Here is a 27,954-nt window from a genome sequence, read left to right on the forward strand (position 1 = left end):
GTACTGTGGTAGTGATATTATTGCCCCCTTTTAATGATAAAGAAGCTGAGGTTCACAGAGGTTAGGTAACTTCCCAAAGGCCATCAGTCTTGGTGTGGCGCGGGTTCCATCCTTGTGTCTGGAAAATCCCCTGGGGGAAGGAAACGGCAACCCACTCCAGTATTCTTGCCTGGGAAATCCCACGGACTGAGGGGCCTGGAGGGCTACAGTCCATAGGGTCGCGAAGAGTCGGACATGACTTAGGGACTAAACAACAACAAGCGGCACGTAGCTCACCCGTCTAGCTTCGCATGGCTGGAAACTTTCAGAATTACTGTGAAACGCATGTGCCTGCTAGTAAACAGTAAACAGATGGGAGCGAGTACTCCAAGTGAGAGAGTATGACTGAAGCTTCACTACAGCTGAGATCAGTCAATTTGCAAGTGAGGCAGCAGAAGCGCACGTAACCGTGAGACCCGCATCAGTGCGCCTCGTTACGGAGAACCCTCCAAAGAGCGGGGCGCACGCGCACAGAAGCCCCGAGATGAGGGCCGGAGCGCACCTGGGAGGTCATCCCGCCTCTAGGGGGTGCCAAGCGAGCCTGGCCAGGGTCCCACGTCGGCCGCAGACTCTTTCGCTTCCACCAGTGTTCGGGATTTCAGGATCCGGTGGAAAACAGCTTTTTCAAGTTAAACGTTCCGGATCTCTGGGGACGGGGACACAAGGAGTGGGGAAAAGCGGAACCCGGCTAGGGGACCAGTACAGAAAGCCGCCAGCTCTTGGGAGCCAAAGCAATTCGCTTTCTACCGCTGAGGTAACGCAAGAACTGGCGGCGTCCAGATTCCGGGCTGAAGCGAGGGACGGTCCCGCGGGTTCGTGGGCGGGGTTGGAGGCGGCGAGGGTCGTCAGGGGACGCCCTGTCACTTTGGCTCCACCCCGCTTCCTGGTCGGCGTCCCGCCCCCTCGGGTGCAGGTTTCCCAGCCTGAGCCGGGTCCTTGGGAAGGCGGATTTCCCTCCTGGAAGGGACCTTCCCTTCCTCCACCCTCGGCTGTCCCCGCAGGTGAGGCCTCGATGGAGAGGTTCCTGGCCCGGTTGTGCGGCACCAGCGCGCTGCAGCCGCTCCCGGTGTGGGAGGGGGACACCACCGGCCACTGCTTCACCCAGCTGGCGCTCAGCGCCCTGCCCCACGCGTTCCTGGCCGTGCTCAGTGCTTGCTTCTGGGGCCACCCGAGGTGAGTAGAGACAGGTGCAGACATCTGTCCGTGTGTGCCTGCAGACTTCACTCGAAACCCACGTCTCCGCGGAAGTGTAACCGAAATAATGAGGTCTCTAGGGAAAAAGGAGAATAAAATGTGGGCATTACCACTTTGCAGCCTTTGAGGGCAAGTTAACCTGTTTTCCCTGCGCCTCATAGCACTGTTGAGAGACTTCAATTAGATAATGCATTTAAGCATATAGTGCAGAGTCTGGCACATTTTTTTTAAGGCCTGATGCATGGTAGCAATCATCACTTTTGTAGATTGTCAGATGCCCAACCATAGTTGTCATGAATTGGAGACGAAAGTGGGTGAACAGTGTTTTTAAGCCAAAATGGTTAATGTGTGCTGAAGTTGTTGGACCAGTTTCTCACCCCTGCCATCTAGGAAATTTAAGTGTTTCTAGGCCAAGAGAAGCATAGGTACTCGTCTGGAGAGGAAGCGGTAGGTAAAAGAGAAGAGCAAAATTAGAACTTTAATCCTTCCTCCATTTGGGTCTTTAAGATGCAGGTGCTGAACTCACCTTGATTTTGTGCATAGTTCCTGTATAGCTGGATATGGTAAAGTTAATCTCACTCTTGCTATTGATAAGTCAGGAGAGAGGTCTAACCTGTCTAGTCTAATAGACAAATGCATCCTTACCTAAGATGAGTTACAGGGATGGTGAATCCCTTTCTTGGGTAGGAGAAGCTTCAGATCTGCTTGGTCTTGGAGGAATCCTGATTTGTCCCTTATAAAGAGAAAAAAGTCTGGAGATGGCAAGAGGGAGACCAACCGTGCTGAGACAAGTATCTTTTTAAAATGGGCATAGTCCTTTCAGAACTCATGGTGTAAGGAAGAGGCAAGAAAGACCAATATATAATCCATAGAAATTATGTTTATCTCACTTCACTTAACAGACTCTTCTAAGCTGCTCAAACAAGTAAGAGAGATCCAGAATCTCAAGACAGGAAAGGATTTCAGAAGGCTTTGGGTCCAGACTCCTTACTGCTCACTGTGCTGATGAGAAAAACGAAATGCAGTGAAGAAGAGGCTTGCCCATGTTCATAAGCCTGGTTAATGACCAACTTGGAGCCAGTGTACCAGCCTCCAAGGGCTCACAATGTTTCTTCTTCTGTCCCCACATCTTAAGAAATAGAATTATTAAAGGTTGACTTTTACTCAAATATAAACCCCTTTGTGTAACTGTGATCACTGAACTTTTTAAAGGAAACTCCAAACATTTCACTATACAATTAAAAATTTAAGTAACCCAACAACAAAGGGAGTGTTTTTTAATGCAGATAGTTCACCCTTCTGTTTATTAAAAACATTTTTTGCAAGCCAAAAAGTTACAGACAAAACTCAAAAGACGTTTTTCTTCAGCTAATGGAGCCGCAAAAATGATCCACACTATCTTCTACAACCATTAGAGAGACAGAGAGTGGAATATCCTGCGGCTTCACCAAGTTTAAGCTATACTAATAGATTATAGAAGCTGTGTGTAAGTCAAATTTTTATTCATCTAATAGTGCTTCAGGTGAATTTAAGGGCTCTTTTCAGTTAAGTTCAGTCGCTCAGTCATGTGTGACTATTTGTGATCCCATGGACTGCAGCATGCCAGGCTTTCCTGTCCATCATCAACTCCTAAAGCTTGCTCAAACTCATATCCATCAAGTCAGTGATGCTGTCCAACCATCTCATCCTCTGTCGTCCCCTTCTCCTCCTGCCTTCAGTCTTTCCCAGCATCAGGGACATCAGTGAGTCAGCTCTTCGCATCAGGTGGCCAAAGTATTGGAGCTTCAGCTTCAGCATCAGTCCTTCCAACGATTATTCAGGACTGATTTCCTTTAGGATGGACTAGGTTGATCTCCTTTCTGTCCAAGGGACTCTGAAGAGTAACAGTTCAAAAGCATCAATTCTTCGGCACTTAGCTTTCTTTATAGTCCAACTGTCACATCCATACATGATTACTGGAAAACTTATAGCTTTGACAAGACGGACCTTTGTCGGCAAAGTGATGTCTCTGCTTTTTTATATGCTGTCTAGGTTTGTCATAGTTTTTCTTCCAAGGAGCAAGCGTCTTTTAACTTCATGGCTGCAGAAGGGCTCTTTTAAGTAGATACTTTTGTAAAAGTGAAAACTCACCCCATAGAGGTAATCTGTAAGAAATTTAGGTTGAGATGAGGTGTGTGTGTGTTTTATTTGTTTGTTTTGTAATTAGAATCTTCATGTTCAGTACAACCTTAACTCAGAATTGTTTTTATTTCTGTGGTGAAAGAATGATCAGAAATGGTGTATAAATGAGAAAATGGATTAGGTTAATCCAGGAAGATTTCCTGGGAGAAAAGACCATGAGTTCCAGGGTAAAATGGGATGAAAATAACGTATACAAGGCAGGAAAGGGAATTGATTCCCTCCCAGTGAGTGAGTTGCTGGAGGTCTGTCTGGACCCTGAGTCAGCTGTGATGTGCCTTCTTTTCTCTTTCCCCCCGTTGTCCCCAGGAATCCAGATTACACCCCACACTGCAGTCCCGGCTGGCGCCTCCGACTCGCAGCCTCCGTCCTGCTCTCCGTCTTTCCACTGCTCGACCTGCTTCCAGTCATTTTGCCACCAGGGGCAGGCCCAGGGCCCAGAGGGCTCGAGGTGCTGGCAGGGGGCGTGGCGGCCGTGGCCTGGATCAGCCACAGCCTGGCCCTGTGGGTGCTGGCTCAGGCCCCGCATGGCCGCTCCCGGGGGCCCCTGGCCTTGGCTCTGGCTGCCTTCCTGCCAGCCCCAGCCCTGGTGCTGACCCTGCTGTGGCACTGCCAGCGAGGCACACTCCTGCCACCGCTTCTCGCAGGGCCCCTCTCCCGCCTGTGTCTCCTCATCCTGCAGCTGGCTGCTCTTTTGGCCTATGGACTGGGCTGGGCAGTCCCCGGGCAGTCACGGGAACCCTGGGCCCAGGAGCCCCTCCTCTCAGAGGGCCAGGAGCCCGAGGTGGCTGAAGATGGAGAGAGCTGGCTGTCCCGCTTTTCCTACGCCTGGCTGGCACCGTTGCTGGCCCGCGGGGCTCGGGGGGAGCTCCGGCAGCCCCAGGACACTTGCCGCCTCCCCCGCAGGCTGCACCCAACCTACCTAGCCCGTGTCTTCCAGGCACACTGGCAGGAGGGAGCCCGGCTGTGGAGGACCCTGTATGGGGCCTTTGGGCGCTGCTACCTGGCTCTTGGACTGCTCAAGCTGGTGGGGACCATGCTGGGATTCTCGGGGCCCTTGTTGCTGTCCCTCCTGGTGGGCTTCCTGGAGGAGGGGCAAGAACCACTAAGCCACGGCCTGCTATATGCCCTGGGGCTCACTGGTGGAGCTGTTCTGGGAGCCGTGCTGCAGAATCAGTATGGATATGAGGTTCGGAAGGTGGCTCTTCAGGCACGGGGGGCTGTGCTGAACATCCTTTACCGAAAGGCTTTACAGCTGGGGCCCAGACGCCCTCCTGCCGGGGAGGTCCTGAACTTACTAGGCACCGACTCTGAGCGGCTGCTCAACTTTGCTGGGAGCTTTCACGAGGCCTGGGGCCTGCCCCTGCAACTGGCCATCACCCTCTATCTGCTGCACCAGCAGGTGGGCGTGGCCTTCGTGGGTGGTCTGATCCTGGCGCTGCTGCTGGTACCCGTCAACAAAGTGATTGCCACCCGCATCATGGCCAGCAACCAGGAGATGCTACAGCACAAGGACGCGCGGGTTAAGGTGAGGGGCTGCCTGGGGTCCCTCAGCCATCCAGAGACCCCACCCAGCCTTCTGGTGCCCAGGTCTCCCATGCATAGTACCCAAGAGAGTGTGTGCTCTAGAAGTTAGGAGCTCAGACTAGAGAAAGACAGACAGGGTTCACATCCCGACTCTACCACTCACTAGTTCAGTTACTTCAGACAAGTCACTTCACCTCGTTGAGACTCCCGTTTACTCATCTGTGAAATGAGGGTAATCGTAGCTTGCCTCATAGCACAGTTGGAAGAATCATGCGAGATGCTGCTCATCACGGTGCCAGTTGCAAAATAAGCACTAAGTTAATGTGGCCTGTTAGTAATATTATAGTATCTTGAGAGGTGGGAATTGAGCTGTTTGGGGCCAAATGGGATTTTAGTGTTAGAGCCAGGATCCAAGTCTCCAGCCTCCTCCTCATCTCAGGCACAGAGCGCCCCATAGCCACATGTGGAGGCCTAGGAGAACCCCGGCTACCTTTTTGGGGTGGGCTGTGGGGAAAGGAGCAGGTGTCCCCCCTGCCTGGGCCAACTCTAGGTGTGAGGGTATGGCTGAGTCAGTTCTGGAATGTACAGTGATTGTGGTACCTTTTCAGAGGGGATGGGCTTTGGGTCCATGCATCATACTTGTCCTTCTCTCACTGGCATAGCTCCGAGTGCTAATGGCAAGGAGGTGTCCCTGATAGCTGGTTATGGCGTGGCCTTTTCCCCTACCCATTACAGCTACTGACCAGTCTCTGGGGCCTCCTGGGAAGGCTCCCAGTGCCTCCCTGGCTTGCAGGCTGGGGATACTTGAACGTTAGGATCCAAGGAGCTTCTCTGGCCCTTGCCCATCTTTACCTGAGTCTATCAGCCTGCCCAACCCTGGGCTGTGATGTGGCCTACACCTGTGTACTCCCATAGGAATGGTTCCTGTACCACCCAAGCTGTGGGGCCAGACTGGTGACCAGCCCCTGAAGCCCACATCTTCTGACTTTGGGAATGGTCCTTAGTCCCTCATCTAATGGAAGGAGTGCTTTTACCCCAGTGTGGTGACCGCCCCCCCCATACTTTCCACCACTTCATCTTCTAAGAAGGTGGGGGAATTCCAGCTCCAGCCTGCCCCCAGTTGGGGCATAGGGGAGCTCCAAGTACTTGACTTCCCATGCCAGGAGCCTGGGGGAGACTGTGCAGAGGAGAACACACGTGAGCAGTGTCTCCACTTCTCACTGCTCTCTCGTCCCCATCCCTAGCTCGTGACAGAGCTGCTGAGTGGCATGCGTGTCATCAAGTTCTTCGGGTGGGAGCAGGCGCTGGGGGCCCGCGTAGAGGCCTGCCGAGCTCGAGAGCTGGGGCGACTCTGGGTCATCAAGTACCTGGATGCGGCCTGTGTGTACCTGTGGGCTGCCCTGCCAGTCGTCATCTCCATTGTCATCTTTATCACCTACGTCCTCATGGGACACCAGCTCACTGCCACCAAGGTGAGGACCAAGAAGGGGGGGGATGGCTGCAGGAAGATGTGAGACGGAAGCAGCAGCACAGAGACCGCAGTGGAGTCGGGCTGGGCCGGGGTCCTCAGTGCTGCTGGGAAGGAGGAGTGGAGGGTCCCTGTCTGCCTTCTCCTTCCCCTTCTTGGGAAGTTCTCTGAAGGGACCTTTCATCTGGGGCCTTGGATATATGACCCTTCCCTCTGCGAAGGAGTTACTTCTTTTCCCCTCCTCTTCCTCTCCAACTTCCAGTTAGGTCCCCTTAGCCTCATTCTTATGGCCCTGGGGGAAAAATTCACGATCCAGTGCAGGATGGATCCAGTGCTGGGTCTAGCCAGATGATGTTGCCCCTTAGAAATTATGAGAAGGTCTCAGCGTGAGCTGGGCATGTGTGTTTATCAGGGAGTGACCTGGGTCCCTGGAGGATAGCTGGGATTTCTGATATTCTTGGAGTGGCCACCTCTACCATCTCTAACCCAAATATCACCCAGCTAAGCCCTCAGTTCTGCTGCTCCCTGTTGCCCCCTCCACAGACCTGTTTGCAGGGCCACCCATAGGCCAGGCCTTCAGATAATTCCTAAGCTTTAGGTGATACTTCAACCCCTCCCCCCGCCACCTCTGACCCCACTTAGGTGTTCACCGCCCTGGCACTGGTGCGCATGCTCATTCTTCCCCTCAACAACTTCCCTTGGGTGATCAACGGCCTCCTCGAGGCCAAAGTGTCCCTGGACCGGATCCAGCGTTTCCTCGACCTTCCCAACCATGACCCCCAGGCCTACTACAGCCCAGGTAATGGGAAGCTGGCGGGCAGAATCTGGCACAGGGGAGCAGGGAACTGTAGCCCCTCGGTTGCTATACATAGATGCTGCCAAGAGGAGCCAGAGGAGCAGAGTCTAGGCGGGGCAGGTAGGTTGTGGACTAGAAGCCCAAGGTGAGTGGCTTCTTCCTTGTACAGATCCCCCGACAGAGCCATCTACAGCCCTGGAGCTACACGAAGCCTTGTTCTCTTGGGACCCAGTTGGAACCAGCCAGGAGACCTTCATCAGTCACCTCGAAGTGAAAAAGGTTCATTGGTCAAATGCCGTAGGAGAGTCTCCAGGCTAATGAAAGACACGCAAACTCAGTGACCGATAGACAAGGACAGAGCCAATCATAGCAGCCGGCCCCTGTGACTAATTACCAAGGGGAAGACCAGAGAGGTTTTGGTGGGCAGGTTTGAATAGGGGAGGTGATGAGATTATCTCGCCTTTAGGCGATTTTTATCTCAGGATGTCATTTTTCTAACACCTAGCGGCTTTAGAGCAGTCACAGCCATCCCTGGTCGCTAGACCAGTCCACCTAGTCCAGACCAGCAATTGCATTTGTCTCTCTGTGTCCCGCAGGGGCCATAGAGTTCAGAACAGACCCCATAACTTGTCCAGCATCTTCCCCACACTGGTGAGCCCCAGCAGCCCCTTCTCAGAAGGATGTTGCAAATGGTTTAGATAATCCTCTATTTAGCCTGGTGGAAAGGCATCACACCCTGTGACTCACACCGGGGCACACATTGTCAAAGGAGCACTTGTAAGAACATTCCTGGCAAGACGGCAACTTCTGTTCACCAAGTCCTAAGTTTTCACTCTCCCCTGACCCGTGTCCAACCCTTTGCCCCACAGCTCAACCCGGTATTCTCCAGCAGTTCCTGAACCACCTTGACCACATTTGGCTCACATCTCTGGCTTGGGCTACATGTTTTGTTTTTCATCTTAGTTCAGGCAAGACAAGGCTGGAATTTTTCAAAGGAATTTTACTAATGTGTCAGTTGGGGCTTTTTTGGAATTAAGTCATAGAAATCCGCTGGAGCTAGCTTAAGCCAACAAGAATTTGTAAGAAGGTTATAGAGATGAATTACAGGATCCACAGTCAAGCACCTGGGCAGATCTCGGCAGCAGCTCTGAGCCAGGCCTCGACTTGCCGAACTAGTCCTTCTGTTGGCTCCTAGATCTGCTTCCTTCCCTCTCTGTGAACTTGCTCTCCCCCAAACAGAAGTAGGCCTGCAGAGAGCCCTTCCACTTACAGGCCCCGGCCAGAAGGAGGAAGGTTTCCCAGGGATGGATCTCAGATTGGTCTGGTACCCACTCAAAGACAGGCTCACCCTGGCTGCCAGGGTGGGGCACTGCAGACAGCTGCTAGGAGCCCTGCCTTTTTCTAGAGAAGAAATTGTTTCCCTTTGTGAACCCACTCCAGTATTCTTGCTTGGAAAATCCCATGGACAGAGGAGCCTGGCGGGCTACAGTCCCTGCGATCCCAAAGAGGGGGACACAACTGAACACACACACATGCCCACAGGTGGCTCCATGAATGTATGTTACAGCAAGCAAGGAAGGGAGCACAGAAAATTTTAAACTGCAGATCACAGAAATGGGCATCTGTGTAAACACTGCCTTTTGCCCTGAGCTTTTAGAAGTCTGGCTGCAGGTGGACTTAGCCAGCCCACAATGCAGGCCCCAAAGTCTTCAGTCCTTCCTTCCCCTCACCCCATCCTGAGTTGCCTGCCTCAGTGCTTTCCTGGAAAGTTCAAGGGCAGTTTTCCTCCCATCTCTCTGGCACACTGTTCCTCTCCAGAGGCTCTTCACACAGTGAAACTGATGCTTCTCTGAGTGGAGAATAAAACACCCTGCTCCCCGGGGGCCAGCATCGCATCAATCACAGGCACACCTCAGTCTGTGGGCTGGAGAAATCTTTCCCCTCAGGCTTAACTGGGGCCTAGAGAGAACCCTCCATGGGGTGACTGACAGCCCAGGGCCTCTGGAGGGAGGCCTGACACTCATGCGTGTGGCTTCCTCGCAGGGAATGCTGGTGGGCATCGTGGGGAAGGTGGGCTGCGGGAAGAGCTCGCTGCTGGCTGCCATCACCGGGGAGCTGCACAGGTAAGCAACTGCCGGCACCCCCATCCTTAGTTCTGCCCTTCGTCAGCACTTCCCTGGCCCCCAGCTACATGGTAGATACTGTTTTAGGGGCCAGAGGTGCCCAGATGAGCGAGACCTGGTCCCTTTCTTGGGAGAGTTTTCAGTCTGGGAAGGGAAAGGCAGTCAAGAAAGGGGGTTCTCATAACCATCACTGCAGAGTGTTAGAAGTACTATAACAGTGAGTGAAGAAATAAATGGAAACACCTGGCATCAGCTGCTCTCAGAGAGTGTGCAGGAAGGGATCCAGAGAGGAACAGAAGTGTGAGCGAGGGCCTACTTATTTCACTGTGAGAGTGAATGCGTGCAGTGTGCTGGCCACACTCTCTTCTGAGCACCTCAACCTATGACAGCTGTTTGACTGCAGTCAAAGAGCAGTTTCTCCCCTACCAGTCCACAGGGGGCCTCCAGCCTCCTTAGGACCCCTCAACCTCAGTGACTGCCAATCCAGAGAGCCATGTGACATGAAAGAGGCCCCCGTGCAAAAGACAACCATAAGGAGAGGCTTCTGAGAGGCAGGGGCTGGGCCGGGAGGGGACCAGCAGGGAGCCGGCCCCCCACACTGCTGGCCTTGGTCTCTGCAGACTCCGTGGGCAGGTGGCAGTGTGGGGGCTATCCAAAGGCTTCGGCCTGGCCACCCAGGAACCCTGGATCCAGTTTGCCACCATCCGAGACAACATTCTCTTTGGGAAGACGTTTGACGCCCGGCTGTACAAGGAAGTGCTGGAGGCCTGCGCCCTCGATGAGGACCTCAGTGTGAGTGCCTGGCCACCCGCTTCCCCATGTCCCTGACACCGCAGATCAGAGACTTACTTCTCTGGGAAGGGGTTGCTGGTACTCGGCATCATTTACCCAGGACTGGCTGTCAGGCTATGGTCCTCGCAGAGTGTCCAGCGTCTGCGCAGGACCTGGCAAAGGGGCTGGTGACCAGGTGCTCCGCACAGCAGCTGGGGGAACTCTGGGTCTCTGAGACTAGGGGAGGGGTTCCCATGAGGCTCAGCTCTCTGTAGGTCTGGCTAATGGTTCTGATTCAAGAGGCCTTCCCCCACCTCCCCCTGGGAGAGTCAGGGTCATTCTAGAGAAGTCTGGCAAGCCACTAGATCCCCCACATCCAGAAAGCTGAGTTTAGGGGGATTGAGAGTCCAGCTTTGTCTCCTGACTTTTCCCCGGCAGGACTATGGTCAGCACCACCCTGTCCAGGTAGATGTGGAACATCCCTGGAAAGGAAGACCTTTGACTCTGACTGTGGGACATCCTCTGTCCACTTCTCGTTTGCTTCTACCTTGGAGACATTTCCCGCATGTCTCCTGGGTGCAGGGAACTGCTCTGAGCACTAAGAAAGAGAGATGAATCGCAAAGCTTTTCCCTCAGGGGAGCCGCCGTCTGGTGAACCACAAGTGCTTCCTCTGGCCTGAGGACCCCTTAGCAAAGGAGACCACTCCCCAGGCCACAGGGAGGCACGGGGTACCTTCCTCCTCTAAAAGCCTAGGGAAGTTCCACTTTGAATTTGTCCATCTTCATCCTTGCCTGTGAGAAAGGCAGGGTAATGAGTGCGACTACCTGTAGTCAGGGCAGTGAGTGTGGTTAAGAATCTGCATTCATGTCCTGCCCTTTACTTGCTATGGAATGACCTTGGACAGCGTGGGTACCCTGAACTTTGGTCTTACCTGTGAAATGAGATAGTATCAACATCATAAGGTTGCTGTGGGGTTGGGTGAAAGGATGCCTGTAAACTGCTCAGCACATAGAAGGTGTTCAACATGGGGTTCCCTATCTGTCCAGTGTTTAAGACTCTGCGCTTCCACTACAGGTGACAGGTTCAATCTCTGCTTGGGGAACTAAGATCTCTCATGCCACAAGGGATGGCCAAAATAGAAAAAAAGAAAGTGTCCAGCTTGTTGCTGGAGTTTGCCCCCTCTGGCTCCGACACCCCAAATTTAAGTTCAGTCTTCTCAAACTCCCTGGCTCTCTCACCCCCGCCATTTCTTCCCAATGGAGGGACGGGAAATGGGGCAGAAGGTACTGGGAACTTGCTGACCAACACTGGGACGCCTGTCCTGTCAGATTCTGCCTGCTGGGGACCAGACGGAGGTGGGGGAGAAAGGCGTGACCCTCAGCGGGGGACAGCGGGCCCGGATTGCCCTGGCTCGTGCCGTCTACCAGGTTAGTTGACGACAGAGGTGTCCGGAGCCTCGGAACTCAAGCTTGGCTAGGGAGGGGGTGGTGTGGGGATATTTCCATCAGCATCCGGTTTCTTCCCTCCCTCCCTCTGTGCTGCTAAGGTGTTGGTCCTTCGGCCATCCCGTCCTCCTTTTGCTGATTCAAGGCAGCATTAAAGACCCTTTGGAAAGATTAGGTGGCCTGAGGCACTAGAAGCCAGCACAGTTGAGCCCTGGCCTCACTGTACTGGAGGCAAGTACCCCCTCTGGTCTCACTTCCTTCTTCACTGCTGTAGGAGTAGCCCCCAGAGCTCCCCCTCAGCCCTCCTGCCTGATGGCCTCAAGATCACGTCCTAAGAGAGGTCTGGGTTCTGGCCAGAGGACCTGGCGCCCATGGCATCCCCACCCTCCTCCCCCCAGGAGAAGGAGCTCTATCTCCTCGACGACCCTCTGGCCGCCGTGGATGCAGACGTGGCCACCCATCTGCTGCACAGGTGCATCCTGGGAGCGCTGAGCCACACCACACGGCTGCTCTGCACCCACCGCACCGAGTACCTGGAGCGGGCGGACGTGGTGCTGCTGCTGGAGGCCGGGCGCCTCGTCCGGGCCGGTAACGTGGGCCGCCAGGACGGGCGGGAGCCGGGCGGAGTGAGGGAGCCGCCTGCGGCAGGTGGATCATCAAGGGGAGGCTCGGCCGTTGCTCCGTGTGTGTCCTGGGTCCCCTCATCCTCCTGTCTGACAGGCGGCCCTCTCCTGCCATCACAGAACTGTGTGAAGGACGGAGAGCAGGCGGGAAAGGAGCCGTGCATCTGGGTCTGGGGGCTTGGGGAAACCTAGAGGCCCAGGGTCTCTGAAGGCAGGCTGATGTCCTCAGAGAAGACAGAGTCAGGGTTAGAACAGTCATTTTATTTAAAAACAGATACACAGAAACTCTGATGGATTATTATCCAGAGGGACACGACCATCTGCAGATTCACTAGATAGAAGCAGGAGGAAATGAAGCTCCAGCAGAGTGTTAGGAGTTGCAGGAAGCATGAGGAGAACGCACAGCGGTAGTGAGAGGACTGGGTGCTCACAGGTGGCCATAACTCCTCCCAGGGGTGGACCTTTTCTGGAGCTGATCAGGCTTCAGACACAGAGGGAGGGCCGAACTTGATGGTTCTGCTCAGGGTCTGAGGTTCCAGGGCAGAGGCCTGCTAGGGGAGGTCAGGTAGGGGTTGCAAAGAGCATGGAAGGTGGACTGGCTGACATGTTCAGAAACACATAGACTGTACCCGGAAGAGCCCCATCCTAATCTCTCCTGCTGCCTTCCAGGGCCTCCCTCTGAGATTCTGCCATTGGTACAAGCTGCCCCGAGAGCCTGGGCTGAGGATGGACAAGAGTCTGACCCAGGTATGGTTCGGGAGTGAGAGGAAAGGGCCTGCTTTTCCCCACCGTGCTTATAGAGACAGGTTTCTAGGAAGCTTGCCTGCCCCTGAAAACACTGAGGTTTTCAGCTATCATTCTACAAGCTGAATCCCCCACCCCCACCCACCCCTCACCTCTCTGATCCTTGCAGCCACAGCCCGGTCCATGGAGAACCCAACGAAGACAAAGGAGGGGCTGGAGGTGGAGGAGAGCGCATCTGGCCGGCTGCGGCAGGAGGAAAGCAAGAAGGAGGGCGCCGTGGCCTTCCACGTGTACCGCGCCTACTGGAGGGCCGTGGGCTGGGGCATGGCTCTCGCCATCCTCTTCTCTCTGCTCCTCATGCAAGGTAGGAGCAATCTCTGCAGGCCTTCATTCCCCCACCAGCCCTGTTGCCTAGGTCCCTGTCACACCCCTCACCTTGTGCTAATCGTGACAAAGCCCAGAGACTCACCAGGCGTGGGCAGCAGCTGGGACCAGAGGCACATACTTAACTCTGAGAGTCCCGGTGACTGGTGAGGGGCGGGGAGGGTGGGCTCTGTAGTCATCTTCTGACCTGCCCCCGAGGCTGACTTCCCATCCTGCAGATTCAAGATCACACTCTCCCCAGAGCTGAAGGGTGACAGGCCCAGGAAAGATGCGCGCACTAGGAAGGACACGGGGTGGTGGCAAGGTGGGGAGGGCCGGGGGCCGAGGAGGGTGGGAACCAGAGTCGAGGGCAGAAGAGGGTGTCTGAATGGAACGAGGAAGATGAGTCTATCTGGCAGCTTTCTCTCTCCCATCCCTCCAGCCACCAGGAACGCGGCAGACTGGTGGCTCTCCCACTGGATCTCTGAGCTGAAGGCCGCCAAGAATAGCTCCCAGGAGGCGCCGGCCCCCACCAGGCCTGGCTCGGCGGGGCCGCTGTCCACCCAGCTGCTCCTCTTCTCCCCCGGGAGCCTCTAGTGAGTGGCGGGGCATGGGTCTGGGGCTCTCATTGGTTCCCGGGCAGGGAGTGAGCTGGGGGCTGGCCTTACAGGGCCTGTGTCTTCTGGAAGGTGGGGAGAGGTGGCGTGGGGGCGGGGAAGGGAACCCTGAGTGGCCCCACTTTTGGTTACCCACAGCCCCCTCCCCACCACCCAGCACCTCAGCGTTCCCACTGCCCAAAGCTGCCCCCAACGGCTCCTCAGACCTCCGTTTCTACCTCACCGTGTACGCGACCATCGCTGGTGTCAACTCCCTCTGCACCCTTCTCCGGGCCGTGCTCTTCGCGGCAGGCACCCTCAGAGCGGCCGCCACCCTGCACCGCCGCCTCCTGGGCCGAGTCCTCATGGTGAGGGGACGGAGGGTGGAGGTGGCCAGTACCTGGGCTCCATTGGGGGGCCCGTCCCATCCCCCGGTGCTCAGGAGAAATCAGCTCATCTCAGATGGGTGCAGCACTTGACATCTTGAGACCTGGAGAGGCCGAGAGCAGAGTAGCTGCTGGGTTCAAACCGAGTGACTTAAGCCTATGGCTTTCTCGTCTGTAACGTGAGGAGAAGAGAATCTTCCTCAGAGTCTCTTCCAGTTGGACTTCAAGCTCAGAGGACTGAGTTAACCACCCCTTAGCTTGTGTGAGTTCCCTTTTGGGTTTTATTTATTGATCCATCTCTTTTTACCTGCAAACCTTGTTTCCATTTCCCCTCCTTTCCTTGATAAACAACCTTGTGAGGTATGTTTAGTATGTATCTTATTGTTTGCCTTTTTACAAAATGGCTTTATTTTGTGCCCAGGTAGTTTTATAAATGCCTGGAAAATCCCATGGACAGAGGAGCCTGGTGGGCTGCAGTCCATGGGATCACTAAGAGTCGGACACGACTGAGTGACTTCACTTTCACTTTTCATTTTCATGCATTGGAGAAGGAAATGGCAACCCACTCCAGGGTTCTTGCCTGGAGAATCCCAGGGACGGGGGAGCCTGGTGGACTACCGTCTGTGGGGTCGCACAGAGTCGGACACGACTGAAGTGACTTAGCAGCAGCAGCAGTTTTATAAATGACATTCTTTCTTTACAGTTTTTATTTAGAGCTTATTTTAAAATCCATGCCTGTTGCTGTGTGTATATATTGTCTGCTGCTTGCCCCCTAGTACATTATGAGGGTCCACCAGTACAGAGAAAGTACTTAGCATAGAGCCTGGCACATACTGAGTGCTCAGTCAGCAATCATTATTAATGATGTTATTATTACAAAGCTCTTTTTTGTCTGGTTTCTTATTAGGGCCTCCTTATAACCCTGTGAAGTGAGTACTGTTATCCCCATTTTACAGATGAGGAAACAGGCTCTGAGAGTGTATGTGACCTGGGCAAGCTAGTCCTGTGACCGTGAACCCAGCACCATGTGGGTCTTTCCCTTGCCTCTCAGGGAGCAGCTGCCCACTGTCTGCCTATATCTTCAGGTTACTGAAGTTAGGGGTGACTTTCAAAATTTCCTTTGACCTAGTTCCCTACCTTAAGATAGGACTGTTCTCCCATTAAAGGCGGAGACTTGGGAGACAGGGAAGGCGGGGAAAGGAAAAGGATGGTCTTTGACAGGTACCTCCCAGTAGTGAGTAGTCTAAAAAGCTCCTGAGCCCCTGCTCCATGGCAGGCAGACTCCACTGAGCTCCTGATTACTGTCTACACAGTCAGCCCCAGGATATATGGTTCCATTACTGTCCCCCTTTTGGAGATGAGGGATGGGGGCCTTAAGGAGAGGAAGCCCCCTTGGCTGGGGTCTCACATCTGGTAAGCAGCAGGGCTGGAATCCAAGGAGCACACTGACTCCAGAGCCTGTGCCCTTGACCATGAGACAGTATTGACTTGACTGCTGTCCTCACCACTCTGTCCAGCCACGGGCAGTCAGGGTGTTTCTCCTGACATCAAAATCGTACTCACGGCCTGAAGTCTCCATCTTCTGGAATGGGATTAGCTCTCTGCCCTCGAAAGTGGAGTAGGCACATGTAGCACAGAGGTAGGGGGTGGCCAGCTTGGCCTCTCAGGGTCCCCACCAGCCAGAGGGACAGAGAGCCTCTATCTTGCCTATGCTGGGATATTGTTCTAAGCTCCTCCAGCCCCTCCTCAGTGCCCTGAACTCTGGGAACACTTCACTGCTTTCCTGTTCTCTACCTTGGGCCTTTCCCCACAGTCTACCTTCCCCGGGGGCCGCCTCCCCGGCTTTTCTGCCTTGTCCTGCCCTGGGCCAACCACACCTCTTCTCCCAGGCTCCGGTGACTTTCTTCGACTCCACGCCCACGGGCCGGGTCCTCAACCGCTTCTCCTCTGACGTGGCCTGTGCAGATGACAGCCTGCCCTTCATCCTCAACATCCTGCTGGCCAACGCGGCAGGCCTGCTGGGCCTCCTGGCTGTGCTGGGCTTCGGCCTGCCCTGGCTGCTGCTGCTGCTGCCGCCTCTGAGCGTCATCTACTATCGAGTGCAGAGCCACTACAGGGCCTCCTCGCGGGAGCTGCGGCGCCTGGGCAGCCTCACCCTGTCTCCCCTCTACACCCACCTGGCCGACACCTTGGCCGGCCTCCCTGTGCTCCGGGCCGCCGGGGCCACCTACAGGTGTGTGAGTGCCTCTTCCAACCACAGCCACAGGCGTGAGATGCTGGGATGGTCAGGGGGGATGAAGAGGGCGGGGCAGGGGGGGTGCTGGATCTCTAGGGGAAAGAGGAAGGAAACGGAAAAAACAGGTTAGTAAGGCCAAGAAGACCCCGCTGTGAAAGAGCTCACCGGCTCCTCCGTAGCCTTGCGGTGAGGCCCGTGGGTGTGCGGGTCAATGCCAAGGAGGGGGTGTTCTGCAGGGAGGAAGTCTGGGCGGGTCAGTGCAGCCACAGCATGGCCTCCCCCAGGTTTGAGGAGGAGAACCAGAGACTCCTGGAGCTCAACCAGAGGTGCCAGTTTGCTGCCAGTGCCACGATGCAGTGGCTGGACATCCGGCTACAGCTCATGGGGGCCGCGGTGGTCAGCGCCATCGCAGGCATCGCCCTGGTGCAGCACCAGCAGGGCCTCGCCAACCCAGGTGCCAGCCCAGGACCCTTCAGTCTCACCTCAGAAGGCTGTTATTCCTCACCTCCCTCCCCCCACCCACGACCTCTCCATTCACCGCCAAGCATTTTCACCTCCTGAGCAGGGTTCCCTGTGAGGATATGTTGTCATTCTCATCACCCCCATTTCAGAATTGAGGACGCTGAGTCTTGAGGAGTCCCTCGTCAGGTGGTGGTGGATCTGGGGCTAAACAAGTCTTCTCATCACCACCCCTGCCTGCTCACCCCGACCCTCAGCACCTAGTACCCCACCCCGGCCCACCTGCCTTCTACCTATCCCCCTGCGTAGCCTCTCCAGGCCCACCCATTCCCTTGCATCCAGCCTCCTGTGGGCCCAGCCTGGCTCCTGCATCTTCTTGCTTCAGTGCTGGCTTCCCTTAAATCCCCATGGTCCACAGCTTAGGGTTCGCCCATTCTGCCCACCCCCTCCCTACAGGCATCCCAGTCTCCCAGCCTCTGAGCGCTCTGTCCCCTCCCCCAGGACTGGTGGGCCTGTCGCTGTCCTATGCCCTGTCCCTGACGGGCCTGCTCTCAGGGCTGGTGAGCAGCTTCACGCAGACAGAAGCCATGCTGGTGAGCGTCGAGCGGTTGGAAGAGTACTCCTGTGACCTGCCGCAGGAGCCCCGGGGCCAGCGGCCACAGGTAGCCTGCAGCCCCACCCCAGCCTGGGCACTGGCACCCTGAAGGACCCCCAGTTCCTCTGCTTGTGCCCCTCACCAGCTTTTCTCCACTCCTGTAGCGTCCCTTGTGATCTCCCCATTATATGGGTCTGTCCCCCGTCCCTCCTAACTCTCCCCACCTCTCCTCTCACACCACGCATCCCTCCCTTCCACTCTCCAAACCATCCCTCCACCCTTCCCCCCATCTCACCCGTCTCCCGCCCTCTCCCACGCACGGACCCCACCAGCTGGGCATCGGCTGGCTGAGCCAGGGGAGCGTGGAGTTCCAGGATGTGGTGCTGGTGTACCGGCCAGGGCTGCCCAACGCCCTGGATGGGGTGACCTTCCGCGTGCAGCCTGGAGAGAAGCTGGGCATCGTGGGCCGCACGGGTTCCGGCAAGTCTTCCCTGTTGTTGGTGCTCTTCCGGCTGCTAGAGCCCAGTTCCGGGCGAGTGCTCCTGGACGGCGTGGACACCAGCCAGCTGGAGCTGGCCGAGCTCAGGTGTGGGGGAGTGAGAAGAGGGGACACGGCCACGGGCAGGGAGAGCAAGGCCCAGCCAGGAAGGCTGGGGTGGATCAGGAGGTGAGACAGAGGGTTGGACAAGCAGGCTAGAATAGCGAGCTCCCTGCCCTCAGGCCTGGATTCAAAGCTGCGGCCTTAAGGCTTTCACCTTCCCAGCTTCATCTTGGACTTCCCAGCATACGATGCCTTCCACTCTAGACCACCGGTCACTCTGCTGAATCAGAGCCTCGCAGGTGTCGTGCCCTGGGGCTTGGGACAGCTGGTGACCTGGGCCAGTAGCCGCTGGCCACAAGTGGCCTCATCTGGAGCCAAACATCCCCCCAACCACGTTACTCTGTTATCATTTTCTCTTAGTTCCATGACATGGGAAAAGGTAGGGGGAAGCGCTGTCCTAAAGCCATTACTGACCCCAGGCCCTGGCCCTGTCCTTCCTGCCTTCTCTTCTAACCTGTGATGGCCTCCCCTTATGGCTTGACCAGAGAGCTCCTCAGGACCCAATTTCAGGCCTGCTTCCGACCTGGAAGCGTCCCCTGCCCAGTCACGCTCTCTGGCCATTCCTTGCCCTCCACTGCTGTCCCATGACACTGGTGTAAGTGCCACACAGTTTGGCTTATGCTTGTTCTGTTTTTGCCCCTCAGGCCTTTGGTTTCCTTGGTGTTCCTCATAGCACCAGTCCAATTCTAGGTTCATGGCTGACCAAGCAGGGAGCAAGATGGGAATTGTGATTAAGTCTTATCCCACGCTCTCCTGAAGGGCTGGACCTTTTAACTGAGACCTGTGCTGGGAGCAGCAGTGGTCACATCTCCAGCCTCAACCCCTGTCCCCTCCTCACCCCCCAGATCCCAGCTGGCGATCATCCCCCAGGAGCCCTTTTTGTTCAGCGGGACCGCGCGGGAAAACCTGGACCCCCAGGGCCTGTATGAGGACGGGGCCCTATGGCAGGCCCTGGAGCAGTGCCACCTGAGTGAAGTGATCGAGTCTATGGGTGAGTGTCCTGTCCTGCATGGTGGCGGGAAGAGCAAGCAGAGAGGGGCTGGAGGAGGCTCGGAACCCCGGGGTGAAGATGCTGTGCTTCGCAGGTGGTCTGGATGGTGAGCTGGGCGAGAGGGGCCGGCGCTTATCTCTGGGGCAGAGGCAGCTGCTGTGTCTGGCCAGGGCTCTCCTCACAGATGCCAAGGTAAGACAAGAGGGAGGGCCATTCGAGAGGGCAGGAAGAAGGCAGGCGACAGGTGAGGGCTGAGGAAGTAGGCTGGGGAGAGGTCACAGGGGACCAAGTTCGTTTTCCTTTTAGAGCTGGTGGTGGAGAGCCGGGGGCTGGCCTGGGCCAGACCAGGAGGTGGGGCCTGGAGGCATGGGTAGCAGCCACGGCTAACCCTCTTCTCCCTCCTCCTCCCTAACCCTCCCCACATGCTCCAGATCTTGTGCATTGACGAGGCCACAGCAAGCGTGGACCAGAAGACAGACCAGCTGCTCCAGCAAACCATCAGCAAACGGTTTGCCAACAAGACAGTGCTGACCATCGCCCACAGGTGTGTAGGCATCCAGAGTGAGAATCTAAATCAGGGGTGTCATGGACCCCGAGCCTCACTTCCTTTTAGGGACCCCGGGAGTCAGGGCTCTGGAAATTCTACCCCCTGTGACTCTCAGCTCCTCATTTGCTAGGCTCCCACCAGGCCCCTTGTAGCGCACGGTCTCAGGGAATGTGCAGCCCCTCCCCTAGCACAGAGCCCTGGGGCTGAAGCCTGTGGGGCAGGGGGGCGCTGTCCAGCGGGGAAGGAGGGAAAGGAGGCCAGCCTTCTCTAGGGTGCAGGCCTCCATCCCCATGTTGACCACCCCCTCCCATGCAGGCTCAACACGATCCTGAACTCCGACCGCGTGCTGGTGATGCATGCGGGGAGGGTGGCGGAGCTGGGCTCCCCTGCCACCCTGCGCACTCAGCCCCACTCGCTGTTCCAGCAGCTGCTACAGAGCAGCCCGCAGGGAGCACGCTCCTCCCCGTGAGGGCCCGGGCCCCCCTGCACTGCCGATGGTTTACACTCCTCTGTGTCTCTACCTCTCCCTCTCCTCCACAGAGGGGAAAGGGTGCCCTGGGCTCCTCTTTACAAGCTACTCTTTGTGCGGGCAGAGTCCCATGGCTTTCCCAGAGGCAGGCCTCTGCTCTGGCCCTCTGGCATCTGTGACTCCAGGCAGAATTTTTCTGGCAAAGGAGCCCACATGCACATCCATAGTTTTATTTGATAAAATTCCCATTTTTACATTCTGTGTATTAAAAAAATAATATTTGTGGTATGAGGCTGAGGTCCCTTCGTGTGTGTACCCCAGCTGAGGGGTGACGAGAAGGGGCCACTCCAGTCCAAGCGCCCTAGGAGGTAAAGGAGGGGCCCACAAAGCCCCCACCTCCATCACAGAGCGGTGGTCTTCCCAGGCTCGGGGGGCAGGTCAGGCGGCAGAGGGAACCCTGCCGGCAGCATGCTAACCTGACACTCCTGGTCCTGGCGCGCTGGTGCATAGTGTAGGGCAGGGTAGCAGCAGGGTCCAGGGGGGCAGAAACCCCGACGCCAGGCCCTCAGGGTCAGCAACACCGTGGACAGGACCAGGGTGGCAGTGACGGCCCCAAATACCACCACAGCCACAAGGCTGGGCTCGCCCAGCCCGGCCTCTTGCCGCCGCACCACCTCCTTCACAGAGATGCGCAGCAGGCCAGCGCCCACGCTGTGAGGGATGGGCCCCGTGGCGGGTACCAGCACAGCCAAGGTGGGCCCTGGGGGGGTGTCCGCTGTGCTGGCAGGACCCAGGACGGGTAAGACTAGCTCACAAGTCTTGCCACCATAGCCGCTGGGGCAGAGACAGTCAAAGTCGTGGACCCGGTCCCGACAGCGGGCCCCTCTCTGGCAGGGGCGGCTGGCACAGTCATCCAGGTTGATGGTGCAGAAGCGCCCAGTGAAGCCCTCGGGGCAGAGGCAGGAGAAGCGGTTGATGCCATCCAGGCATGAGGCGCCGTTAGCACAAGGCCGCATCAGACAGTCATCCACGTTCACCTCGCAGCGGGCACCCACAAAGCCCGCCAGGCAGCGGCAGGTGAAGTTGAGGGCAAAGCCCTGGTCGTCCTGGCACTGCCCGCCGTTCCGGCACGGGGAGCTGGTGGGGGAGGCGGGGAGGGTGTTTTATCAACTGCCACCTGCAGGGTAGACCAAGTCGACATCCGGATCCCTGCTACCACCACCCCTCTCTAGCTCTGTCCCCTCAAGCCACTCTCTCTGAGCCTCAAATGCCTCCTTTAAAAATGGGATCAGAGCAGTACCCGGCTTCCCAGGTTGTGAGGGTTAAATGAAATGATCGAGGTCAAGCAGGTAGCAGAGGGCCTGGCCTAGAGTCAAGACCAAGGCGAGTGTACTGTTCTGAGTGTTCTCTCAGACTCTTAGACCCGAGGCAGGAATGAGGACCAGTTCAGCCCCACAGGCTGTCTCCTCATTCACCATGAGGCCTAGGCTGCCGCACGGGAAACTTCAGGGGCTGCACACCAGCTTTCCGGGGAGGATGAGGGGGGTCCTAGGCCCACAGCCTCCCCAACCAGGGAAGTCACGCAGTGATGTGTTACACCTCCAGCCCCTGTCAGTTTCTGTCATTGGAGAAATGGTTCAGATGGTGTCAAAAAAGCTGAGGAGCCCTTGGATACTCCAGCAGACTGGGGTTTTATCCTCGAGCTTGTGGGACTTGAGACCCCCCAGCCCTAACACTGCCCCGCCACGCCCCTCCACAGTCCTGTCTCCTCTGTCGCCAGATTCTCACCTAACCGGGGGGCCAGCACTCACCCTGCCTGCTCACAGGGTCCGGCCTTGCGCTCACAATCACGCCCGTGGAAGCCTGGTGGGCACACACAGTGGTACTCACCGCCCCCGTCATACACGCACTGGCCTCCGTTCCGGCAGGGGGACTGCGTGGTACAGATGTGTTCATCTGCAGAGGAGACCGGGAGGGCTCTGGGACAGCCCCTCACGCCTGGCACCCAGACCTGCCCAGGCCCCACCCAGAGCTCTGTGGGGGTGGCTCATACTAGTCCCAACCGGCGGAAAACAAGACTGAATTTGGAGTCAGGAGGTGCCTAGCCCTAGCCCTGTCAGTCTGTCTAAATGTGCCTCTGGGTAAGTTGTATCTCATTTGTGGATCTCGGTTTCCTCATCTGCAATATGAGGACAAGTTTCCCACAGGTGTCTTACCTACCACAGAGGATTGTCTTGAGGACCAGTTCAGATAACAGACAGGTATAAAGTCTACAACAATAAAATACTACAGGCTTCCCTGTGGCTCAGCTGGTAAAGAATCTGCCCGCAATGCGGGAGATGTGGGTTCGATTCCTGGCTTGGGAAGATCCCCTGAAGAAGCGAAAGGCTACCCACTCCAGTATTCTGGCCTGGAGAATTCCATGGACTGTATATAAAATCCTATATATTTGAGGGTTTGAGCCAGACACAAGAGGCACTCAATAAATAAAATAAGGATGGATGTTTCTCCCAAGACACATGGGGCCCCCGGTCCGACAGCCACCCTCTCTACCCCCCTACCTTTGTCACAGAACTTGCCTGCCCAGCCCGTGTGACAGATGCACTGCCAGGGCTGGTGGCAGGTACCGTGCTGGCAGCCAGGCATTCTCACACACCGCTCACAGTGCAGCCCCTCCCAGCCTGGGTCACACCTGAGGGAGGCAAGCACAGAGTCAGGGCTCTGGGTAGAAGGAGGTGAGGACAGGGAGGAGGCAAGCTCAGAGCTTCCAGGAAACAGGAAACAAACATGGAAGCCCCTGAGGGGAAGCAGGCCTATCCCGGGTGGATACAGAGCTGTGCCGGGTCAGGCCACCAGGCACCAGCATTGGAGTTCTGGTTCTGCACTCTGTCTGACCTTTCCAAGGCTCAGTTTTCTCATCTGCAACCTGGGGCGACACCTGGCAGGGATGTGTTGAGGAAGAAATTAAGATGAGGGACTTCCCTGGTGGTCCAGTGGTGGTTAAGAATCCACCTGCCAATGAAGGGGACACAGGTTCAATCCCTGGCCCAGGAAGATCCCACATGATGAGGAGCAACTGAGCCTGTGCACCCTAGAGCCCGTGCTCCCCAGCAAGAGAAGACACCTCGATGAGAAGCCTGAGGTCTGCAATGAAGAGTACCCCCAACTTGAGGCAACTAGAGAAAGTCCATGTGCAGCCTGAAGACCCAGCACAGCCAACAACAACAACAAATTTTTAAAAAGAAAAGACATTAAGATGATGCCTGTTAAGTGCCCCTAGCACCATTTTCTGGCATATCTGAGGTGCTTAGAAACATTTTTGAAAGAAGAGTGACCTTGAAAGGTCAACAGGACTATCTTCCCACCCTGATTCCAGGGCAAGGCCTGCTTCAGAGTCCCTAACACCTCCAGCCCCTCCAGCAACTTGCCCTCTCAGCTCATGTTTTTACACCCAGACACCCTTCCTCCTGCTGCAGAATTTACCCAACCCCTACCCCAGTGTGTCAGTTACTTAAATTCATCAAAGAAAGACCCCCTTGAATAAGTGCATCTCCCCAGCAACCCTAACAAAGCCTTTCTTTTCCAGGCTAAACCAATTTTCCGTCTGTCTTATCTTTATCTCCTCCCCCTTGCTTCATGGCTCCCACTCTCCACACTCCCTTAAGCTTCAGGTCTTTCTCCTGGCATCTTGAAGAAGAAAGTTAGAGTTCCTGGATCAGACTTGGGAGAGTCAAGTGGGGAGCCGTAGTTAGAAGAAGCAAAGGAGAGGCAAGGCAAAGGGAAATGGGGAAGGGACTGGCATGGTGCCAGGCTGCCCATCTGCCCTGTGTGCCACGGACTTGAGGGCATGGGGAGGGCCCTAGACGTTCTGGGGCTTGACTCGGTTGTGAGTATGGAGGCCTGGGAAATGCGGATCAAAGGGTTTGGGAGCATCGTGCTCCCCGGAGAGGTACCTGCAGGAGCCGTCAGGCGCACAGCAGCCGTGAGCCAGGTCACAGAGGGAGCTGCAGTCATCGCCTGCAAGAGATTGATGTGGGAGGGGTGAGCCCGGGGGTCAGGGTTCGGCTGCCTGAGACGCAAGGCCAGGGAAAGGACGCAGCGTCCCGGTAACTGGAGGGGCCCAGCGCTGGGGCAAGGCAGAACAGAGACGAATCGCATTCCAAAGGGAAGCGCTGGGTGTCGCCAAGCCCGCGGTCGGAGCGGCTTGCAGTGCCATCTCTGGCCGGCAGAGGTCAACGTGCGAGCGAGGGACGGCCGGACCGGGCCGCGACCACAGCCCCCCGGGGAGCGCTCACCTCGGGCAGGCTTTATGGGTGCCCCCAGGATGCACAACAGGCACACGAGACGTAAGCAGCGGCAGCCGCTGGGCATGGTCAGCGCCGGCCCCGGGACGGACAGACGGATGGATCGTCGGACGTACGGACACCTGTGGGATGGCATGGGCTGAGAGGCGGCCGGTCTCGGAGATAGCGGCAAGGATTCCGGTTCGGTTCCGAGTGACAGGGGCCGAGGGGGAGAGGGGCGTCCAGATCGGGGGAAAAAAGGGAAGGTGTGGTGCAGCGGGAGGGCGGGGGCGAGGAAGGTGTGAGCAGGCGAGGGGATTGGAGACAGAAACGCGGAGCCGGCTACGTGGGAAGGAGGTGAAGGATGGACAGCGCGAGCGAGGTCAGGACGCGGGAAGGGCCGGGGCTCGGAACGCAATCGGGACGGAGGGGTACTGGGATACCGCCAAGAGGCGACACGGGGACCCGGCAGCGCGCAGTCTCTGCCCCCGCCTCTGACTCCCCACGTCCCCCTCCTGTCTCCGCCGCGCTGGGCTCGGCCGCGGCGCGGGGCCTCGGATACCCAGTGCGCCCTCAGCCCGACTCGTCCCTCGGTCCTCACCTCGGGCTGGGAGGCGGCGCGCCTCGGGGCGCAGAGCGAGGCGGGATCCGACGGACTCCGCCGAAGGGCCGGACCGGGGCGCGGGGCCGCCCCTAGCGGGTCGCCGGGCCGGGCGCCCAGGCGGCTGCCATGCGAGCCGAGCGCTGGGGAATCTGGGCCTCGAGGCGACCCCGAGCGGCTGCGGCGGCTCCTCGCACGCGCTCAGGCCGCCTGCCAGGGGCGGCGTGTGCCGGCGGAGCCCGCCTCCCCCCTCCGCTCCCAGGCTGCCGCCGCCGGCCCGCCCCCCACCGCCCGCGCCCGGCGCCCCCACCCCCAGCGGTCACCCCTTCCTCCGGGCCTCGCACTCCCCTGGGCCCCCGCCCTCCGCAGTCACCCGGCCTCTCCGAACCTCGCCCTCTCGGCTGCAAGGAGGAAATTACGGGAGGCTAAATGGGAGCCGACTGTAAAGGGTCGGCCAAGTGTGCGCAGCCGTTATTCTCCATCTCGCGTCTCCGCCTTCGCGACCCGAGCAGCTCACCCCGCGCCCCACCTCTGCTCTCCCCAGTCCGCCGCCCATCACGCCTCTCAGATAAATCTCGCGCACGCTCAGGGCACACTTGACGCTCCCGGCCCTCCTCCTGTCACCAGCCCACGCCTCCTCCATTTGTAAATCCTACATCACCTGCTTAATCTGTCTGCTACTCTCCTCCTCCCCTCGTGGCCATCAAGAGCCTTCCAGGGTCGATCCCTGCCTAGGTATTAGCGTGGCCCACTCACCTACCCCTCCATGCCTCCTCCCGCCAGGTCTGTCTTTCCTGTCTCTTTGCGTTCCGGTACCACTACTGGGAAGGTTCCGTGCACTGGGAACGCCCCCGACTCTGTAAATGTGTACCCCAAGTTCCCTCCTCTGTACCCCGAATCACCTCCATTCTTGACCTCAGTCTGATCGTCGACAGCCCAAACCCAGAGCTAGACTGAGTGTTTCCTAGAGGGAGTGAGGAAGCTCTGTGCCTCCAGCCTAATGGTTCAGAGACCTCTGTCCTGGGAAAGGACAGGAAACCGTTTCTTGTTTGCCCAAGGCAAGGGGAAGGAGATCAGGACCCTCTGTCCCCATCTCTAGTCCTTCAAATCAAGATTTGATTTCACCATCCTTAAATTCGTGGTAAGAAGTAGTCCCTAGCCGGTGCAGAGCAGCTTTCTACAGACAACCCCCACAAGTCGGAGCCCCTGAACTAATTTTTCTTGCATTCTTCATTGAACGTAGCCACACCCACCCCATCTGCCTAGCCATCTTCCCCGAAACTCTGATCACCTCTTTCCTCCAGAGCTTTCTAAATTTGAGTTGAACAATGCCATAGCTCAGACCATATGTTTTACTTTTTTTTTTTTTACTGAAAAATTGCAAACAACCTATGCTGTCCAAAATGATTGTAAACAGATTATGGTACACCAACACACTATATGACTATTGGAAGTCACCTTTGGGAAGCCTAAAGATTTTTTTTTAAGTTAAGAATAGATTAGGTGGAGGGAAAAAAGCAAGAAACAGAATATGTTTCAATGTTGGCAGTGATTTTTTTCCCCAGGTGATGGAATTACAGGTAATTTTTTCTTACTGATGCTTTTCAACATTTCTCTTTTTCCCACAATTAGCATGTTTAACTTTTTCTTGTTGTAAAAGAAATTCAATAACGTTAAAGAACTTTTAGAATACAGTAAAAATTGGGGGGCTTCCCTGGCGGTCCAGTGGTTAGGGCTCGTCACTTTCATTGTCCTGTCCCCAGTTCAATCCCTGGTTGAGGAACTGAGATCCAACAAACTTCTCTGTGCAGCCAAAAAATAAATGAATAAAATAAAAATTTAAAAATCACCCATGATCCTATTTGCTTGATAAAACCACTGTTGTTCTTTGACTTCTTTTCCTATCCAGCTGTTTTTACCCAGAACCTGTAATGTTGTATCCTGTGTTTTTTTTCACTCATCATATATTGATAGTTTTCAAAAGTGTACACTATTGCTACAATGTATAAAAATACAACTAATGAGAACCTACTTTGTAGCTCAGGTAACTCTCCTCAGTGCTCTCCAGTGACCTCAATGGAAAGGAAATCCAAAAATAAGGGGATATATGTATATGTATAGCTGATTCACTTTGCTGTACAGTAGAAACAAACAACATTTTAAGGCAACAATACTCCTATAAAAATTTCTTAAATAAATTAATTAAAAGCATAATTTTTATGGCTAAATGATAGCCCGTTAAATAGATACACCCTAATTTATTTAACCTGGGATTCCCAGGTGGTGCAGTGGGAAAGAATCTGCCTGCCAGTGTAAGAGACATAAGAGACACAGGTTCAATCCCTGGGTCAGGAAGATCCCCTGGAGTAGGAAATGGTAACCTGCTCCAGTATTCTTGCCTGGAAAATTCCATGGACAGAGGAGGTTGGTGGGCTACAGTCCATAAGGTCACAAAGAGTCAGACTCAACTGAGTAACTGAGCACACACCATTTATTTAATCTAGCCTTCATTCCTAGATCCTTAGGTTGTATTTACTTTTCACCATTATAAATTCATTCAACAAATATTTACTGAGCACCTATCTGCTACCAGAGAATCCCATGGACAGAGGAGCCTGGCGGGCTACAAAGAGTGTCGGCAAAGAGTCCGACACAACAGAAGCGACTTAGCACACAGCACTCATGCAGCACGTATGTGCTACTACTTCATGCCAGACATCATCCTAGACACTGAGCTACAGCTCCAGGATAAATAGTGGTGCTAAAAATTTTCATATAGTTTTTTTCCATCTTTTAGATTCCTTCCTTAAGATGGAGTCTGAATTGATGAGTGACTGAGTCAAAGAATTTGTGAAAAATGAATAGTTGCTTTCCATGAATGAAATTCACTGGCAATCACTGAAGAAACAATAAAGATA

General features: G+C 55.8%; 2 protein-coding genes across 3 annotated transcripts; one reads left to right on the plus strand and one right to left on the minus strand.

Annotated features, from left to right (window-relative positions):
• Nucleotides 1-685: 685 nt before the first annotated feature.
• On the plus strand, nucleotides 686-20,368 carry ABCC10 (ATP binding cassette subfamily C member 10). The gene is made up of 22 exons (XM_065912816.1): nucleotides 686-793; nucleotides 1,041-1,212; nucleotides 3,721-4,939; nucleotides 6,183-6,410; nucleotides 7,049-7,205; nucleotides 7,372-7,481; nucleotides 9,246-9,325; nucleotides 9,946-10,117; nucleotides 11,426-11,524; nucleotides 11,941-12,130; nucleotides 12,835-12,912; nucleotides 13,079-13,273; nucleotides 13,715-13,868; nucleotides 14,047-14,236; nucleotides 16,144-16,487; nucleotides 16,775-16,944; nucleotides 17,451-17,611; nucleotides 17,877-18,130; nucleotides 18,991-19,136; nucleotides 19,231-19,328; nucleotides 19,568-19,680; nucleotides 19,999-20,368. Exons 2-22 carry the CDS (start codon nucleotides 1,052-1,054, stop codon nucleotides 20,150-20,152), a joined length of 4,473 nt encoding a protein of 1,490 aa, XP_065768888.1. The 5' UTR covers nucleotides 686-793; nucleotides 1,041-1,051; the 3' UTR covers nucleotides 20,153-20,368.
• Nucleotides 20,367-25,571, minus strand: DLK2 (delta like non-canonical Notch ligand 2). 2 transcript variants are annotated; one of them, XM_065912819.1, is made up of 6 exons: nucleotides 25,425-25,571; nucleotides 24,448-24,578; nucleotides 24,106-24,169; nucleotides 22,714-22,844; nucleotides 21,964-22,108; nucleotides 20,367-21,289 (listed from the first exon to the last, which is right to left on the minus strand). In XM_065912819.1, the coding sequence occupies exons 2-6, from the start codon at nucleotides 24,521-24,523 to the stop codon at nucleotides 20,554-20,556; spliced, it is 1,152 nt and encodes a 383-aa protein (XP_065768891.1). In that variant the 5' UTR covers nucleotides 24,524-24,578; nucleotides 25,425-25,571; the 3' UTR covers nucleotides 20,367-20,553. The 2 variants fall into 2 exon arrangements, with proteins under 2 accessions (XP_065768891.1, XP_065768889.1); XM_065912817.1 differs by lacking the exon at nucleotides 25,425-25,571 and adding an exon at nucleotides 25,037-25,298.
• Nucleotides 25,572-27,954: the final 2,383 nt, after the last annotated feature.

This window comes from Muntiacus reevesi, chromosome 20 (assembly GCF_963930625.1).
Source record: "Muntiacus reevesi chromosome 20, mMunRee1.1, whole genome shotgun sequence".
NCBI classification, from domain to species: domain Eukaryota; kingdom Metazoa; phylum Chordata; class Mammalia; order Artiodactyla; family Cervidae; genus Muntiacus; species Muntiacus reevesi.

What these genes read in the sequence shown, in the direction of transcription:
- ABCC10 (XM_065912816.1), top strand. Translation starts at nt 1,052, where the DNA reads ATGGAGAGGTTCCTGGCCCGGTTGTGCGGCACCAGCGCGCTGCAGCCG. An exon ending in TGCTTCTGGGGCCACCCGAG is followed by an intron (nt 1,213 to 3,720) that starts GTGAGTAGAGAC and finishes CGTTGTCCCCAG; the next exon opens with GAATCCAGATTACACCCCAC. An exon ending in ACAAGGACGCGCGGGTTAAG is followed by an intron (nt 4,940 to 6,182) that starts GTGAGGGGCTGC and finishes CCCCATCCCTAG; the next exon opens with CTCGTGACAGAGCTGCTGAG.
- DLK2 (XM_065912819.1), bottom strand. Translation starts at nt 24,523, where the DNA reads ATGCCCAGCGGCTGCCGCTGCTTACGTCTCGTGTGCCTGTTGTGCATC. An exon ending in GCGCCTGACGGCTCCTGCAG is followed by an intron (nt 22,845 to 24,105) that starts GTACCTCTCCGG and finishes TGCCTCCCTCAG; the next exon opens with GTGTGACCCAGGCTGGGAGG. An exon ending in AGGCAAGTTCTGTGACAAAG is followed by an intron (nt 22,109 to 22,713) that starts GTAGGGGGGTAG and finishes TCTCCTCTGCAG; the next exon opens with ATGAACACATCTGTACCACG.